Raw genomic sequence first — 19,897 nt, 5'->3', positions numbered from 1 at the left:
GGAGGGAATATCCGCAGCATTAATCTTCTGCTCCATTCTCAATAAATAACAAGTCTCTTGTACTTTATTACAGATAAAACCAGCATGATAAGAGAACTTTCTCTTCATAATAATATATAAGATGGAAGCCCATAAGATCTTATATAATGTGAAAGAAAATAAGGTCACCTATTTTGAAGAGAAGCACAGACTGTGTTCTATAAGCAACCCATCTTACACATAGTTGATAATCCAGAATCTGGCAGTCCATAGTCACTGGATTTACCAAAGTTACCAGTATCTCATTAGACATTGTAAAACTGATCCAATATCACAAAATGTTTATGTGCTATTCTGTTAAGGCTAAGGCCAAGGACTCCAGTTTTGAGTGATGAAATTCAGAGGCAGTCTCGTATAAACCATACAATAAAAAAAAACATGTCCGTGCCATCAGTTCTAAGTGGCAAAAGATGGTTTGGCTTTGTTCTGGAAGGGCAAATATAAGAAAGCAGATGGTATGTCCATTCCTAATTTGATTTGGAGTTCCACAGAGAGGAAGCAATGAAGTGGCTAGTATGTGAAAATGCACAAGTTAACTCATTCATCTTCTAATAAGCAACTAGTAGATACTTCAGATGATGGGTGAGGACATGGTAGCTATACTCACAACAGTTTTTCCTCTGCAAAACATACTCAGAAAGCAAGCCAACAGTATCTTGAAATCTCTAAAAAAAAAAAAAAAACAAGAGGAAGAAACGAAAAGAGACCCTGTTATTCAAGTGTTCAATAGATCAAGGGACCCTGAGAGGTTGCTTTTGCTTACAAAAGTCCTTTGCCTGTGAAGTTTGAAGATAATCTCCTTGGGAAACATCTTGAAAAGTTGAGCTCCAACTAAGGTGACAAGTGTTTTTTTTTTGATGTTCAGTTGTGGTGTTGGAAGACAAGAAATAATATCAAAACCTGAGATTCATTTGCTTGGAGGACAGTTTTAGGTGGTGGTAAAAAGCACTTCCATATCCCCAATATGGGGCAGGAACATCATGGAGAACATTGCAGACACTGTCACTGAGATGTATGATGACATCAGATAGGCAGGTAAATGGGGCAAGTAGTAGCCTCTGCTCTTTGACTTTCCAAGATGTGGTAGAGCATATTACATGCATGGAGAACAGAAGGTATAGAATTTTCTATCTGAAAATATTAGTAGGTAGTGTACCCTATAGTATAGCGGTTGCACTGTAGTCATAGGTCGCTTTTAACTAAATAAGTTTTTATTACTTATCCTTACCATTTTTAAACATACACACAGCATATGATTATTCAGTAGTATATTTCAGTACTATTCAGTAGTATATCAGGAATATATTCAGTAGTACATGCATGGTATAACTGGAGAGTTCCAGTAAGGCCTCCTGGCAGTTGCCCACCATTGATTTGCAGCAGGCATCCATTTACAGTGCCACCAATGAATGAGCCTTATAATTTATGCTGCTATTCTAAAACCTTATGAAGTTATATAACTCCTTTCATGGTTAATGAAAGACCGTAACTATCACTTTTTGCAACATGTGAAAACCTTTTGCTATGTCTATAATCAGTCCTAACCAGTCTAATGGTGAAGAATGATGGAACCTGTAATCTACCTACACGTGGAGAGCCATCAATTTCCCATGTCTATAGTGAAGAATAGATTAATCTGTGAATCTCCTGAAAGTCCCTTTTACACAATTATTAACGATCTAGAAAAGCTGTCATCATTTGCATTTAGCCTTCCTATGCTTCGTCCCAGTATCCTGCAAACCCAGTTAAAAGCAGCACATACCACTCCATGTTTTCGAGTGTAATTAATAGTTTTGTAAAAACCTACACAATTATCTTATAATTCAAATTTCCCCTGAAAAAATGGGACGGAACAGCAGCATAAATATTACAGTAACTACAATAGCAGTTAGTTTCAATATACCACTTTTCTCAGGTTCTCTTCATTTCAGTACAGACATCCAGGGCCTCGTTCACACACGTTGCTCACTCTGTGTTCCTACTTGCAGTTATGGATTTATTCTTCCTCAACATACCATTCCCCCTCACATTCTCTGTATCATAAAGTGCTTAAAAACTTGCTAGGAAAAATGCTGATTGGATGTAAACGTCTTCCTTTCTCTACCCAGCATATAAGACAATAAAAGAAAAATATATATTAAGACAAATGGCTGGGAGAGCAGGGACCAGAAAGGTCTTTCTCTTCCTTGGTTTCCCATCTTCTTTCTGGATGGACATTTGCAGAATTAAGACTTCTAAAACAAATTACCTAACTTTCTTCTCCTGGTCTGTCCCAGGAAATGATTTCAAAGGCAACATATCTTTTTTACAGCAGAGATCTTATATTTTGGGTAATGATGGTTGTTTCCAAGCTCTGGATTGGCACAAGGAAAACATGAGCTTGTAATGAAGTACTTCTATACTTGCTTAGGCAGGGTGTTGTAGTCTGTTTGACTGAGTTTCAAAATAAAAATAGAAGGTGGTTATGATGAAAGTGAGTTGTATTGGGCTGAGGAGAACCATGTCAACTTGGGTTGTGTTACAGGGAGATCCTGATGGGTTGTGCAAAAATAGCTCAAGACGTTTTAGTGTTACAGGTGGTAACATCAGAAAGAGACTTTAGCCCTCTTCTTCAGCTTGGTGGTAAACATGATAAATAAAAACAAGGTAAATAGTCAATCACCCGCTGCCGGGCACCAGGAAAAGCCCAAAACAAATTGATGCCTGAGGCAGAGCAGCAAATGGTGCCCCATTCTTAAAGTGCATGGTACCAGAAGCCTGACAACTTATTTTGACACTTGAAGCAGAAAATCAAACAATCCTGGCAGTAAATATACAAAATAAATTAAATAACATTTTGCTTGCTCTATCATGACACCCCAAATCAGTAGTCCAAAGCATCTGCCTCACTCCATCTATGGCAGAGCCAGTCATAAATACTATCTACACATTGGTTACCTGATCCAGGCTGCCTCGCCCTGCTTAATGGTAGGGCAAGCCCTAAATTATATCCTCCGTTTTGTAACATGATCCAGGTTCCCTCTTCCTCTTAACGGTGGTCAGGGTTTTCAACTTTGATATGAGATTGGGGAGTGGTGGGGGAAGAAGGGGTTGCACTCAATTGACCTCTTTGGAGGAGGAAGATGGTGACATTCTTGGCATTTCTTGCTTATGAAGGAATTATCTGTCACAAAACAAAACTATAAAATATGTGTGGCATAAACATTACAGCTTCTTTGCAGCCTGCCAAATTTATACATACCCTATGAAATTTTGGCAAAATGGAGACCTGTTACTCATTCATGACTTGGAGCAAGCAGGTCCTACATGATGGGAGACAAAGAGGTGGATTGTGCTTTTGCAGCAGCTCACCTCATTTTGGAGATATATTTATTTACAGTTTCCCCTAAGTGTGATTAGGGTGTTCCCTGTGATACCCTAAGTCTAAAGCAGTTGGCTGATTACATTCCCTTTTAACCCCCCCCCCCCCTTTTCTATTTGAGGCATGATTGCTCTGGGTATGTTCCACTGCGCGTTCCAGGAGATGTAATCTTAGAGCACATTGCTGTGACTTCATGAAGGCATCTTCATGCTGAAGGCTCTTTGGAGTCATAGAAGGAAGAAGAGAAACTGGCCCAAACAGTGAATAAAAGATGCACAATGAGGTTCTTTTCCTGGGTTGGCTACACCTTAAGTCAACCAAAGAAGGAACAGAACAATAGGATGTGTCGGTGTGTGTCTGTTGAATTGTCTCCTGCAATGTAGGCCACAGGATTCTATTTTCCCTCCCCCTTGCTGTGAGTGTGCTTCAGTGACAGTCTATTGTGACTTACTCGCATCCCAGATTTAGATGCAACAGTCTCTCTCCAGCCCCCTATCCAAACCAAGTGTGAATTTTCTTTCTGAACTTGTTATTGTCTTTGGGTTAAGCTCAACTAGAGAGCAGCCTCTCTCTTCTTCTTCTTCTTCTTCTTTTTTTGCTGTCTTATTATGTAGCAGCAGAGCCTTCCAATTGAAGACACTGAAGGAAAGGTCAGGTCAGGGTGTAGAGGGATGACTGGCTGGATGGAAGGATGTGGTGGTCACACTTGGGTCACAAGACGTTTATTGGGCACATCCGAGTTGCCCATGGGCACCATCCCATCAAGCAATTCTGAATTTGGCTCAGAAATTGTTGTGTCTTTATTCTGGTGTTTCTCCTTGAGATGAGCCTTTTCCCGGATGGCAGCTATGGAAGGAGATGGTGGTGGGGTGTATGGACACGTAGTGATATGGGTAAATTGGCTATGTTCTTCACATTCTGTCTCACGGTGATAGAAGTAGCTGAAGTTGGAAACAATGACAGGCACTGGTAGGGAGATAGTGAGTACTCCAGCAATAGCACACAAAGAACCCACAATTTTGCCACCCATGGTCTCTGGGTACATGTCACCATAACCCACGGTCGTCATACTGACCACAGCCCACCAGAAGGCTGCAGGGATGCTGGTGAAGTTTGTGTCATCGTGGTCAGCTTCAGCAAAGTAGACGGCACTTGAAAAGAGGATGACTCCAATGAAGAGAAAGAAGATGAGCAAGCCAAGTTCTCTCATGCTAGCTTTGAGTGTCTGACCCAAGATCTGCAAGCCCTTGGAGTGCCTGGAAAGCTTGAAGATTCTGAAGACTCTCACCAGACGGATGACCCTGAGGATTGCCAAAGACATAGCAGGCTGGCTTACACCACGCTGCTGTGCAAACTCAGTGCCGAGGGCTACAAAATAAGGGATTATCGCCACAAAATCAATCATGTTCATGATGTTCTTGAAAAAGGCTGGCTTGCTTGGACAGGCAATGAACCGCACAAGTAACTCAAAGGAGAACCAGCAGATGCATATGGTCTCTACAATGAAGAAGGGATCTCCAGGAGACTTTGTTGGTACAGTATAAGGGCCACTGTTGTTTAAACGGTGATGAACAGGCTGTGAAAGTGGAGAAAGGAAGGAGAGGGGAAGGGAAAGACAGAGAGAGAGAAAATAGTAAGATAGGAAGTAGAAACTAAAAGGGTACCAGAATGAGTCATTAGAAACAGCTGACAGAAATAAATTTAACTCTGTTCCCTAAGATACTAGAACATACTTATTTCATCTAGGTTTCTACCATCCCTTTGTTCTAATGACAATTACATTTTCTTTTCAAACACCGATAAGATCAACTAGAGCCTGGAAATATTATTTTAATAGACAATAACTCCCAACATTCCCCAGGAATTCTACGAGCTTTATTTTTTAAAGACTTTCCCAAGCTCTGAGAATATACACTTCCATTCTTTGCAGCTCCAAGTAAACACCATAATAATAATTAGTCAATAGTCCACTTCACAGTTATAGCACTTGTGGATTGACTTCCATTTGAGATACCCAATTAGAGGTAGGATCAAAGTATGCTGATTAGTTAGTTATCTCCACCATTACACCTTGTGTATCAAACTTTTGTTCCTTCAGATACTTGGGAGGTGACTTCCTTTGGTTGTACTTGCTTGCCTAACCATTTTACTAATTAGAGGAATTGGAAAGCGAGATGGAAATCTCTCTTTGCAAGATGAGAGGTAAGAAAGCCATTTAGTTACCTTCAGAAAAGATATTACGTATCATCGAATCAAAAACAAAGGAAGATGATAATTTGGCTATATTTTCCATATACTATGTTACATATATAAATGCAAATGTATAAATTAAACCTACAAATGTGGAGGAACGACTCTATATTGACTAGGGCAGACGTGAGTTCCATTATGTTGCCTGGAGGATTACACTCCTGAAATAACAGGTACCTCCAAATTAAGTCCCATCTTTTGATAATATTTCAGAAACTGTCCTCTGTAAAAAATATAGGTTTGCCACACTGATAATTGGAAATAGTTACTTTAAGGCAGGCCCACACAACATATGGTCAATGCCGGATTTACCATTGTGCTTAGGTGTGCTTAAACACAGGGCCCCATCTTCCTGCCCCCCAATTATTTTGCAATGGATTTTGCTCATGTGGTGCAATTCTAAATTGAAGGTGTTCTGTTTCAGACCAATTCCAGACATAATGTTAGAGTTGATAGTCTATGGGAGTGTGCCACAAAGCAGGAAGTATAGGTTTCCAGACTTTCTTATTTCAGGCCCAAGTAAGGAGCCTCATAACTAGCACAGGGCCTTATTTGTTCTAAATCCAGCACTGCATGTAGCCCCCTGGCCACATGAAGTCCGCACAAGCTGTTGGTGGAGCCTGCTGAGCACTACTTTCCTCCACCACTTGGCTGTCCTGGCCACCACCACCTGCTGCCACTGCTTGCTTTTTGAAAGCTTTTGAATTTTTGAAATGTGAAGTATATCCTGAAATGTGAAGTATATCATATTGGGAAATACTTCCCAAACAAATATTCTTTTTAATCCAATCCAACAAATTTGGGTTTGGGACTCCTGTCTGAATCATTCAGTTTTTTTCTCTGAGACCACTTTGTGGTTGTTGATTCATCAAGCCTGCAAAGAATCCCTACATCCCCATTTAACAGGTTATTAAGCAAAAATGGCAGCTACTAATTCCAGCCTAATTCACAACATGGAGAAGCTAGAAGGCCGTGCAACTCCTGTTGCAAACAATGTGACTCAATGCAACCATCAAAGCTGTTTGAAGTTGTAGACTAAGACATCGCAATATTGAAATTAAGAAATTGGTCAGTCAAAAACCTGCAAGAGAGTACAATTCCAAAGCAAGTTCTAACAATGAGAAATGTACAAAGTGCTTAAAGGCAAAGGGAACTAGGACTGTACATTCACCGATCACTGAAAGTCAATTCACCGAATTACTTGATCATCTACATGGTGATCTCTGTGGCCCATCCAGAAAATTGAAATTCCTATTTTCTGACTATTATTGATGATTTTAGTAAATACGCTTATACTTACTTCCTTAAAAAGAATAAAAGTTGAGCATTCATAAGATTCAAATAGTATTTTAGCCATGCCATTAACAAATTTGGCTACAAACCCAATAAACCACATACTGACAATGGTGGACAATTTGTTCCTATAGGCACAAACATCCAAACTCACAAATGACTCATAGTTAAGAACAGGGTGAGACAACAGGATGTGAGAAAAATTTACTCCTGAAAGAGTTGCCATGGGGAAAAGGTGTCCCCACTGAAGATTTCTCACCAATCCTTGTTTCCACAACAAGCCAATTTTTTTCCTTGTATGAACTTGGGGACTGCCTGTACTGAGTTTTATGAATGTTTAAAAGAGCATGACACAGAGCATCAAACCACACAGGCTTAAAGCCTAGAGCTGAATGGTATAGTAGAGAAGAACACAGGACTCAGAAAGAAATGGCAGTGACTGTGCTCTTAGAAGCAATATACCAAATCCTCCTGGTCTGAGGCTATATTAACAGTGTAATGAAGTATGAATTTTTGGTTTACCGATGTTATGTTTAATTGTGTGTTTGTGTTTTAAAAGGGTAAGTATTACAGTTATTGCATCTCAGCACTCAGAGGCTGGTTGCCATGGAGAAGTAGGCGGAGACAACTGCCGTTTTGTTGAAGAAGTGCAGAGTTTTAAAAAAAAGGATTCAGTCTGTGCTCTGATGAGGAACAGGGAAGATTGATCCTAGGTTGAGGGGATCAAGGAGACTCAATTGTTCATTTTGAGTCGGTTTAAAATAAGTTTGGTGACTTATTTAATGTAGTCTGTGTCCTGGTAAGGAACAGAGAATCTGTGATCATATATCACAGGGGTGACTGTGGTTTAAAAGTAGCAGAGGAAGAAGTTCTAACTACTTTAAGTAAAAGAAGTGACACTTTAGGGAGTTTGACTCACCTCATTCTAGTATTGTAACTGTTAATAAAAGTGCCTCTAAGTGAGAAACAACATTGTAACCACTAAGCTCTGTGCCTGAATAAACTTGTTATTGTTCCTCCAACATCTAAGCCTCTGTCGCATATATTATAAACCAAGTTGCGTTACCATCTAAAGTGAATAAGAAGAAGAAGGGGGGGAAAAGTAAAAGGTCTCCTCTCTGAGTGTTTGGTGGTTGCATCTTCACAAATTGGTGGCTGCAGTGGGATAAAAAGATTCCCCCTGCCTGAAAGAACCTTAGTCGTTCATAGTCCTTTACAACGGCAACATATTTAAATAATGAACAGCCAAAATCTGAAATACTCCAAAATCCAAAATTACCTGCATGGTTGAGATAGGGAACCTTTGGTTTCTGACGGTTCATTCTACATAAATGTTTGTTTCACATACAAAATTATTTAAGATATTGTGCATAAAATTAACCTCAGGCTATGTTTATTAAGTGCGTATGAAACATAAATACCAGTAAATTCCATGTTTAGATTTGAATTCCCTCTCCAAAGTTTCTCATTATGCATATACACATATTTCAAAATCAAAAATCTGAAATATGGAATACTTCAAGTGTTCCAGATAAGGGATACTCAACCTGCAACTATATTCCCAAGCAGAAGAGAGGCAAACTTGACTGAGGAGTTAAAGAGGGAATCTTTATCAGCTATACTGGAAATACTTACAAGAGCCTAGATCTTAATGAGCATACATTAGAATTATCAAATGCTGTCTACCAAGATTTGTTTGCAGAGGAATGAAAAAACTACCAGCAACCAGAGCGCGGAGAGCTCTTTCATCATTCTACTAGCACTCTTAGTACTTCCAGGATACCTGAGTAATAAAAGGCTACTAATGCAGAGGTGAGACCCTAGTATCCAAGTCTAGGCGAGAAGATTCCAGCACTCTAATAGAGGTGAGCCACATGAAAAATTCTGTTATTTAGCTACAGGAGAAAGGCTTTACAACCCTCTAATTGGCAAAAGATCAAGGGATTACCAGAGTCAGGTACTGAGAAGTGGATGCAAGCTGCTAGTGAACAGACACAGATCTTTAGATAAAAAAAGAAACATGGCCTTTATCATAATCACCCAAATATAAAAGTGGCAAATGGCTTTAGAAGAATCTTTAAAACAAAGCAGGATGCAGAAGGGAAGAGTCAAAGATATAAAGCAAGACTTGTAGAAAAGGTCTATATTAAAAAAATACAGTGAAGACTACAACAAAACCCTTGCTCTAGTTGTCATGCACATAACTATGAGAGGTCACCAAAGTATTGTCACATCAAATAAAAGCATCACTTCTTCAAAGATAGTAGGGCAAACAATTATCTGCATGTATGTGTTAAACATTAAAGCTTCAAAGATGTTTTTAAACAGGCAATTATTTGCAGTTATAGGTCGCCTTCGCATAGTTTGCGTTTTAGCTAGATTTTTGAAGCAACTTTTAAGTTGTATCAAAATACTTTAAAAACTAAGATACATCAAAAATGGCAGTTGCTTTTTAGTTTCTTAAATACAACATCTGATTGCTACAAGTTAGTGGCCTGTGGTACAGTGTACATTCTCCTTCCAAACCCACAACAGAGAATAAGGCACAGTAGGAGTCAGCAGTGTGATAGTCCTCCTCCACCATTTGATAATATCACACTTCTGTAATGATACAAGTGACTGGAAGTTATAGTTACCCAGCAACATGGGTGATGTCATACCTTGTTCAGTTATCATTGTAATGTAATGTAGCCAATGCCATACCTTTGTTAAAAGAAACAGGGAATCAAAAGTACAGCAGGCCCTTGGTAACTGCTAGAGTTTGGTTACAGACCCCCAAAGATACCAAAATCCATGGATGATCGAGTCCTATTATTTGCAATGGCATAGTAAAATGGTGTGCTATATATAAAATGGCAAAATCAAGGTTTTCTTTTTGAACTTTTAAAGAATATTTCCAAGCCATAAAGAATCCATGGCTATGGAAGGCTGACTGTAACATGTTATCATTGTGACTAGTTACTATGAGAAATATGCATACCTAGTATGACCTGAGGAGAGCAAGAAGGAGAGGGAACATATTTGGATATATGATGTCAATTGAGGCTTTGGGAAAGGGGAAAGGATAATTTCAAGATCTGTACATTACAAATTTATCTCAAAGAATAGGTTGGTGGAAGTTGGGTTGTGGGTGAAGACATATTCTCAGGAGGAATCAAATCAAAGCTGTCTCTAAGGCTTGGAGTAAAGCCGAATGTCAAGGTCAAATGTCCCTCCCAGCTCTGTCCTTTGGTCAGCTCTAATTTCCTGGCTCGCTAATTTTGACTCCTGTTCTTCATGTAAGCAGGGCTCATTTGCTTTGCAAGCAAGTGAGATGCATGTTGGGTTAGAGAGGGATTTCTGTCTCAAATCTGTTCAGACTGAGCATAGTCCCCAGAATGGATCACTCTGTCTGATGTCCATGTGTAGCATATGGTGAGGATCCAAGACTGAAGTGGAGGCTTTTTTTCCATCGGGGGAGCAGAGACAAAAATGGGTCTAGGCTTTGAAGAAACTTTATAATGTCAGGCTGAAGCCACCCATGACTATGTAGAGGTAGAGTGATGCTTTAGTGTACACACACAGCTATTCAAATAACCTTGTTCAAACTTTATTTGCACTCAGATCCCACATTTAATAATAATAATAATAATAATAATAATAATAATAAAACTTTATTTATACCCCGCCACCATCTCCCCGTGGGGACTTGGGGCGGCTTACATGGGGCAGAGGCCCAAACAACACAAGGACAAAATATAAGCAACATAATACAATCACAATATAAAACAGATAAAACAGTAATGCAATATATCAATTAAAACAACAATACAGGATAAAAAATTACATTAAAAACACATAAAAAGCAAGACCATAATAAATAGATTATTAAAAACCCTCTGGGGCTGATTAATTAATGACTATCTCCGAAAGCCTGCTGAAACATCAAAGTCTTCAGTTGTTTCCTGAAGGCAGATAGAGAGGGAGCCAACCTAATCTCCCTGGGGAGTTCCAGAGTCGGGGGGCCATGGCCGAGAAGGCCCTCTCTCTCGTCCCCACCAAACGCAGTTGTGAGGAGGGCGGAAGCGAGAGGAGGGCCTCCCTGGAAGATCTCACATTTCACAGTAAAGTCAGGAAGAACATGGCAAAGGTTGCTTAGATTCAAAATAAGCTAACCCAAGGTACTCTCGATATTTCAAGACTGTAGCTCCCATCATAGATAACAGGATCATGTGGTTATAAGGGACTACAAGGGCAATCTAATCCAACCCATTGACCATGCTAACTGGAACTGGTGGGAGTTGAAAACCAACAATATCTGAAGTATTTCAAGTTTCCTGGTGATGAAGATTATAGCAGTTATGACCTTCATTTCCTCTACTCAGGTTGAGTGAGAATTTGAACCCAGATCTCAAGAGTCCTAATGCAATGTTCAAACCATCAAATCACACTGGCTCTTTGTTTTAATAACTTGTATATGCAATTTTTGCCAGTGTTTTACTGTTTTTTTAAAAAAAAATCTGCATTGGTTAATAATTTGTAAGCTATCTTCAGTGTCATAATTAGGGGAAATGCAAAATGTGAAATGATGATGGACAGAAGAAGTGAAGTTTAGGCAGTTACTAAGAAAGTCTTTATCAGAATACAGAGAGTCCAAAGATACAGGTGGCTGAGTTCATTTAAAACAACTTTAGTAGTTTGGTATCTACTAGAAATAGCTCTACAAATATAGAACTAGCTCATAATAATACATCATTGTGGAGAATGCAGCTAAACTCAAAAGGAGCAAGGGAGTCCAGGGGAAAGGGATGTCAAATGATGCCATTGATCCTACTGTTGAAAAAGTCCTGGATCATGTCTGAGAACTCTGGCTTCATTAGAAAACTGATGTGATGTGGAAATCACCTTGAAGCCTGTTTACAAAGAAATTCAGTGTCTTATCTGAAACTTCTGGTTGCATCTTACCCACCCATACTCCAGGGAGATCATAGCAGAATCTAATGAACTGTCAAGCTATTGGCCAGTGCCAAATTTATATCATTCTAGAGCTATATTGACAACTTTGAGACTATTCCTTGTAATGCTGATCTACATACTGATTGCAAAGTCAAGCTTCAGTGTAGATCCTTATGTAGCCAACACTGTGTCATCCAAAAGTATTAGCAAGCTTGTCAAAATATTAAGATTAACAGGAGTAAGGAAATAAGTGCGAGCAAGATATCACACTCTAACTGAGGGACCCACTTGTCCAAGAAATTAAATAAGGACTTATTGATGGTTTGAAGTCAAACAGCAAAAAATGTGCATGGAAAGGGGAAATGCAACTGACTGAAAAAGTGTGATTGGCTAGCACCCTTAACCCATGCAACATTTTACTTTAATTCCATGTTCTGCATATGGGGTGAAATTTCCTACAAGTGCTGCTCACTGCTCAGCACACTCTTAAGGATACATGGTCTAGCACAGGCATAGGCAAACTAAGGCCCAGGGGCCAGATGCGTCCCCCTGGGTGCTTGCTTCAGGCTCTCTCTTATTTTTCTTGTTTTCTTAGCATAAGGACATGGTGGCCCACCACATCTTTGTGCCAAAAAGATGAGGGAGGAAGGCACACAGTGACCGAGAGCCCTCTGGAGCACTCTCAGCCACTGCCTGTCTCACCCTCCTCCTGGTATAATAATAATAATAATAATAATAATAATAATAATAATAATAATAATAATAATAGCAACAACTTTATTTTTATTCCCTGCCACCATCTATCAAATAGGACTCGGGGTGGCTTACATATGTGGCAAATGCCCATAAATACAATACAAATGATCTATCAAAGGAAAGAAAAGGTAAAGTAAAAACAATAAAAGTAACAAAACAGATTAAAAACACAATTAAAATATAACATAAGAATATCAAACAGCCGTATAAACAATACTCAGCGAGACCAATGGGGGTTATCAAGATATACAAGGGCATAATGCCAAGAGGACAGCCCGAGAATCTGGGGAGGATGATCAGGCAGTTGTCCCGTGTCTTGCCTTTCCCCCAGCATAAGGATGTGGTGAGCAGCCCCATCCTTATGCTGGGAGAACAACCTGAGGATGACCCCTCCCCTGCCCTTTTGTGGCCCTCCCCACCCATCTTATGCCCAGCCCTCCTCCCTCCTGGCCCGGCCCCTCCTGACCGGACCCGCAATGCAGCCCAAAGGCAAAAAAGTATGCCCATGTCTGGTCTAGCATGTATGAAGTTTAATCCTAAGAAGTTACACTTGTACAATACTCTGGTCCCCTGTATCCATAAAGAATCCTTGCACCTGATAGAATAGACAGAAATGACAAGACATTTTACTGCCTCATGAAAAGACCATATATAGAAGCTAACTGGATTGGCAGCTGAATTTTCCTTTAACAATGGTGATGAGACAATACACTCCACTGCACTTGAAGACAAGTTTGGAGTCTCCCTAGTAGGTTATATACTACTACTGCCACTGCTACTACTACTACTACTACTACTACTACTACTAATAATAATAATAATAATAATAGATAATAAGAATGTTATTTCTTCCTCCTCTCATCGTGGCTTGAGGTGGAAAATAGTTAAAACACACACTCATTGTAAACATTCTATAAAATACACATATTAAAATGTATTTCTATAAAATACATATATTAAATGTATTTCTATAATACATTTATGCCATGTACACATTGTCTAGCAACAAAGGGGAATGCTGGAAAATGTGATTATGCTCCAGTGGTTCTGTCTGAAGCAGTTGCCATACTCTGGCTAGTGGTAGGGCTGATATTGGATATAGAAGCAGACAGGATTATTGCTAGACTGCAGTTGTACCAGCTCATACCACCTTCCATGGCTCCATAGAAAACCAGTACTGCCTATATTTTTTCTAACTTTGAGGTTATATGAAGCAAGGCTGAGGTTACAGTTTAAAAGTAAGCCTGAAAGCATGCTGCAGACCATTTGCAGGGCTGTGTATATGTACACAGATGGGTGGATGGGTTCTAACTTGAGTTATAACGTAGTGTATGGATTTGTTGTTCAGTTTTGTAAGTATTCACCCTGAACCTCTTGAAGGCACAAACATAAAGCTTAAATAAAATAAATAATCCTTCTAAGTCCTCATGTGGAGGATCAAATCCTAGTAGCATTATGAGATTGTGCAGTCATGCTGATCTTAGTGATTAGCAGTGAGACAGATTACAGTCAAGTTGAATATGACTGCATCAGGGAAGCCTAGTTGTGCTTTGCTCCTCATTAATCATGAGGCATACAGATCTATATTATGTGCAGTTCAGGGCTATAGAATAGTGATAGCACATCTCTTTGCTATAGAAGGTCCCAGATTACATTCCTGGCATCTCTAGGTAGAACTGGGAAAGACTCATGTTTGAAACCCTTGGAGGACCATTTGTGGTCAGAAGAGATCAGCTTTCTAAGTGCTTTCCAGATGTTTTGGACCCCAGTTAGCTAACACTAGAGAGAGATAATGGAAGGCAATGTACAAGACATTCTGGATGCAACCAGGTAGAGTCTGGCTGATATGTAATATTACTGAGCTAGATGGATCAGACCCTGACTCTAAACAAGGTAACTTGTTCCAAACCAAAGTGCAAATGTATATTTCTGCATAATTGATTGACCCTTGTATTCTGGAGTAGCTTGCAATTTCTGTAGACCCAATACCAAGAGCTTTTCTTGGTGTACATAGTTTCCATAGAAAACTAAATTGCTGTATCAGATCCATTAACTTTGGGACATACCATCAGGTCCAACATTCTGTTTTTATGTTGACCAACCCAGTGCTTTGGGGAAGCCCATAAGTAGGCCAGTAGCACCCTCCCAGTTATGTTTTCTAGCAACTGGGACTGAGAGTCGTATTACCTCAGTTACTGGAGGACCCACATAGCCTTGGTGACTATTAGCTCTTGATAGCCTTGTCAAATTCCCTTTCCAAATTGTCTCAAATTAGTGGCCATTACTACATCTTATGGAAGTAATTTCTGGGTAAAAACAGCCCAAACTGACATATTACACACAGAAAATATCTTAAAAGACATAAGATTTGGAGTACTAGAGTCACTGAGCAGTTGGTCCAACGCTCCTTCAGGCTGAGCTGCTCTGCTTAATAGTAGTAGTCATTAGTGGTTTATTTAAAACATTTGTACACAATATGCTGTTCTCTCCTTGCGTGCGGAATGCAGATGGTAAAAATCTGTATTCTTCCTATAATGACAAAAATATAAGATGATACAAGAAGGGGTTGGGTGTGTGTGTGCTTTATTTGTTTCATTTTATTCCTTTTTTAGTTTTGGTTTTTTACTGATGTTGTTGAAATGACATTCCTGATTCTGCTATCCCCACAGCCATGTCCAAGGCTTGGAAATAGTTTGGAGAGATAGTTTCTACAGCCTTCAACTTCATGTAGCCAGCATTAGCTGGGAATTCTGGGAATCCAGAAAAGCAACTTTTTCAGACTCTGCATACAAGTCAAGATAAGTAATATCCAAGGCCATTTTGGCATCTGAGAGAGAAAATCCCCAAAGCACTTCCCCAGCATCATACACCTGGCAATAAAAATATAACAACAGCAGCAACAGTTCTATGTTAAATCCTACTGCTGCGTGGCAGTTCAAATCAGCCATAAGAAGTAGCGGCTGCATCCTGTTTAACAAAAGAGGCAGCCCACAGTTAAGCTCTGAGTATTGAAACTTCACTTGAGACAACTGAGGGAAAACGTTTTGGTAGAGCAATTATCGGTTTAATCCTGCAGTCTGAAATCAGGCCATTATATAAAACAGCTTTTCTGAATATAGATCCAAGTTCCAAGCAATTAGGATTTGGTGTTGATGGCTTTCTAGACTACTGTGACCAAAATAAGATGACAGACTCCACACAGAGATGTCAAGTTCTCAATTTCTGAGAGGACAGAACAGGAGAGAACTTAAGCCACTGAAAGGAATATCTTGTGAATGACCTCTATAATACAGGGTCAACTGAATGATGTGGTGAAAAGCGGCCACTAGATAAAGGCCCCCTGAAGAAGAAGGCGAATCACCAGTGACCCCAAAAGAAACAGTATATCTTCTATTAAATTTACCAGAGATGGTCTTAATTCCAAGATCCATGAAATTCTACTGTATACTTCATTATCATTGACCCCCCCGCCCTGCCCAGAGCTCCGCAACTTTTAGGCCACCTGTTTTCTTAACAGCAGATAGCAGAAATACCTCATACAAAAATAGCAGGGAGGGGTTCACCTTTGGGATCACATACAGATAGATGCACACAGGGAAAAAGTTAGTGATAGCTTTTAATGTAATTTTGATCTATCTTGTCACCTAAAACAACAATTGTGCCATGAAAGAAGAAGAACATTTTATTGATTAGCCCTTAGGTCATATCAAAGTACCAAGCCAAACAACCAGGCTCGAAAAGACCTGGTTACATTCTATACAAATATTAAATAAAACACTTGTAACCATACAATAAATAAATATAATAAAACTGGGTGTGTACATCATATGACCATGAAAGAAGAGTACAAAAGGAGAGGGGATTGATTTTGCATCAAAATTTATATAATGTATAGCTGCAAATTTAGAATGAATGACCTCCATCCAATTGTTGGACACAATTAGAGTTAATCCATGGCTGAATGATAAGTCAGCATTTCTTTAATCTCAATGGTTTAATAAGTCTACTCTAGTTAGATTCAACAATTAGATTTAGTTCCATAACTACAATTTAAATAAAATGCAATACTCTTCTGTTTAACCATAGTGATCAGAAGACTTATTTCCCTGCTTAATGTGCTGCAAAGTTGTTCAGTGTAGACAAGTGGCTGGAAGGTGCCTGCTCACTCTTCTTAGGTCTCTTTATTTGAAAAACTGGGCTTGGACAGAACCACCCTTCAGATTTAAAATGCCTTTAAATAGAAGACTATTCCGCAAAGTAAAATACATAGTAACCATGTAATGCTTTACCATCTGAGCCCTAATGCCCTTTCTCCCTCATTAGGCCATGAAGAAACAATTCCATAGGTCTTAAACTTAGATGCTGTTTTTTCTTCAAATCCTCCAGATGATACACCTGAAACTCTTACCTACCCTCTCTATCATGGGGTTCTCCATGGTAGAGTAAAGATAAAGGTTTTCCCCTGATGTTAAGTCCGACTCTGAGGGTTGGAGCTCATCTCCATTTCTAAGCCGAAGAGCTAGTGTTGTCCCTAGACGTCATGTGGTCGGCATGACTGCATGGCTGTCAGGACCCAGGCTGCAAAGGCACCAATAACCAAACACAGAGGCCAGAATCTAACTAATATCTTTATTGAAGGAATATATAAAGTTAATAAAAGCAAGTATATGAAATTGTCCAAAAGCAGACCTTTCAGGAAAGGTCTCAATTAGCCCAAAAAAGCGATGTCCAATATGAAATATTAAGGTCCAAAGTTGTAATCCAATAACCGAAACACTCACCTTGCCAGGCAAAGTGAGGGGAGATGACAAGGTCCTTTAGTCCATAAACTTGAGCAAGGCTAGGAAATAACTTGATACTTGAAACAAGGCTTAAAACTTGGAACAAGGTAACAAGGAACAAGAACAAGGTCCGTGGAAGAACTTGGTAAAATCCGTGATACAAGGCAATGTTTAGTCCTGGGAAACAAGCAAGGTCCGTAGGTAAACAAAGGCAAAAACAGGAGCGAAGGCTGGAAAGCAGGGCAAGGCTTGAGCAGGAGCGAGGCTTGAAACGGAGCGCGCTGTCCAGACACAACTCGCTCCGGAGGTTGACGAATTGACTCCGCGAAGTTACTTCGCGGGTAAATCACCTATATAGAGTCTAACTTTCCCGCCGAAACAGTTCTCTGGAACCAGAAACGAAAGCTAATCTTTGAGACCAGATGTTTGACTCCTTAAGGATTCTCACGAAAAAGGAGACTTAATTGGCTGAATTCTTGGCTGCTATCCTCGCACTCCTGCGCGAAGCAGCTTCCAAACCTCTCTGTTGTTTACAAAACTCATGGCGGGAGAACACAGGAGAAGTGGCCTCCGGATTTGTTTGACATACTTCTGGGTCACAACTTTCTTGCAGGTGCAAGGTTCCCAGATCTGCCTGGGAAAGATCTGGCTGAGAAAATTCCAGTTCAGACTGGGAAGGTAAAAAACCCAAGTTTTCTTCATCATCAGGCATTACAGTGTCATAAGCAGGACTACAAGGCCCATGAGTCATCACACTATCCCCCTCCTCAGGGCCCCTCCCAAACTGGGACTCTCTCCCCGAAGCGCGAGGCCGCGGTTTGGTGGGATAGGTCTGATGAAAGCGACGGGTTAGATCAGGAGCGTGAACTGTGGAGGCGTCTTCCCAAGAGCGCTCCTCAGGGCCAAAACCCACCCAGTCAATGAGATATTGCAGGCGGCGGCGGTGAAAGCGAGAATCTAAAATGTCCTCAACCTCGAACTCCTCCTCCCCATTCATCAAAACAGGAGGGGGAGCCGGTTGGTCTGTATCAGGACGCACACCATCCGCCGGAAGGAGCAGGGAACGGTGAAACACTGGGTGGATGCGCATTGAACGCGGAAGTTGGAGTTTGAAAGTCACGGGGTTTAATTGCGCCACCACTGGATAAGGGCCAATGAAACGGGCATCTAACTTCCGGCAAGGGCGGTGGGAGGGCAGAAAGCGAGTGGACAGGAAAACCCGATCTCCTACCTTGATTTCGGGGCCCGGCTGGCGATGTTTGTCAGCGTGGCGTTTATAGTCCTCCTTGGCTTGGTCCAGTTGCTGGAGCAAAAGTTGTTGTACCGCTGTGAGTTCCTGCAGCCAATCCTCTGCTGCGGGAACTTCTGAAGTTTCAATGACAGGGGGAAAGAAACGTGGGTGGAAGCCGTAGTTTGCAAAGAACGGCGTTTCTTTTGTAGAAGCTTGAACTCCATTGTTATAAGCAAACTCTGACAGTGGTAACAGAGAAGCCCAATTGTCCTGTTGGTAGTTTACATAACAGCGAAGATACTGCTCCAAGGTGGCATTGGTGCGCTCCGTTTGCCCATCTGTTTGAGGATGATGAGCTGAAGATAAGCGAGAGTCTATGCCCAATAGTTTTTGTAGTGCCTTCCAAAAACGAGAGGTGAATTGAGATCCACGGTCTGAGACTAAACTCTTGGGCAATCCATGTAGTCTAAAAACATGTTGAAGGAATAGGTCTGCAGTCTCTTTGGCCGTGGGGAGACCTTCACAGGGTATGAAATGGGCTAACTTGGTGAAAAGGTCCACCACCACTAGGATCGTGGTGAATCCACAGGAAGGTGGTAGGTCAGTGATGAAATCCGCAGAAATTATTTCCCATGGGCGAGATGGGGTAGGAAGGGGATGTAGAAGCCCTGAGGGTTTCTCCCTTCTTATCTTGGAGCGTTGGCATACTGGGCAGGTGTTGACATATTTTTCCACATCCTTGCGGATCTTGGGCCACCAAAAATCCCTTAGGATCAGATGCATGGTTTTAAATAGTCCGAAATGCCCTGCTGGTTTGCAGTCATGACACAGACGAAGCGCTTTTTCCCTGCCCGGTCCGGGTGGGATATAAACATGATTTCTATAGCAAAGCAGTCCATCTTTAAGCGAAAAGGGAAAATGCAGACCTTGACGAAGTTGGTCCTGCGCCCAGGTATCTGCTTGCTGACTAGCCCTGATTTCTTGAGCACAGATGGGTCCTGGAGTAGAGGAAGTTGAACCAATGGGAGTGGATTTGGTGTTCCCCACTGTGAGCGTGGCAAAGTTCTCGGGTTGTAGTAGTTGGGATTCAAAGGTCTCCTTGCGTCCTGCAGCGTATTCCGGTTTACGTGACAGGGCGTCTGCTTGCTTGGTTTGGGCTGGGGTCACATAATGGATCTGGAAGTTGAAACGTTCAAAGAATAAAGCCCAACGTTGCTGCCTCTGATTTAGTTTGCGGGCAGTTCTTAGATG

The 19,897-nt window shown here is 40.7% G+C and overlaps 1 protein-coding gene across 1 annotated transcript in view; it reads right to left on the bottom strand.

Annotated features, from left to right (window-relative positions):
• Nucleotides 1-46: 46 nt before the first annotated feature.
• The window catches only part of kcna7 (potassium voltage-gated channel subfamily A member 7), a 39,230-nt gene continuing 19,379 nt past the window's right edge, over nt 47-19,897 (bottom strand). Inside the window, exon 3 of the mRNA XM_003222720.4 lies at nt 47-4,976. Coding sequence (XP_003222768.1) covers nt 4,101-4,976 — 876 coding nt within the window. The 3' untranslated portion in view covers nt 47-4,100. The remainder of the gene's footprint in view (nt 4,977-19,897) is intronic.

The sequence above is a fragment of the Anolis carolinensis genome, chromosome 6 (genome assembly GCF_035594765.1).
Source record: "Anolis carolinensis isolate JA03-04 chromosome 6, rAnoCar3.1.pri, whole genome shotgun sequence".
Classification (NCBI taxonomy): domain Eukaryota; kingdom Metazoa; phylum Chordata; class Lepidosauria; order Squamata; family Dactyloidae; genus Anolis; species Anolis carolinensis.
Note: the sequence above shows the minus strand (reverse complement) of the source record. Positions and strands in the feature narration are given on the sequence as shown.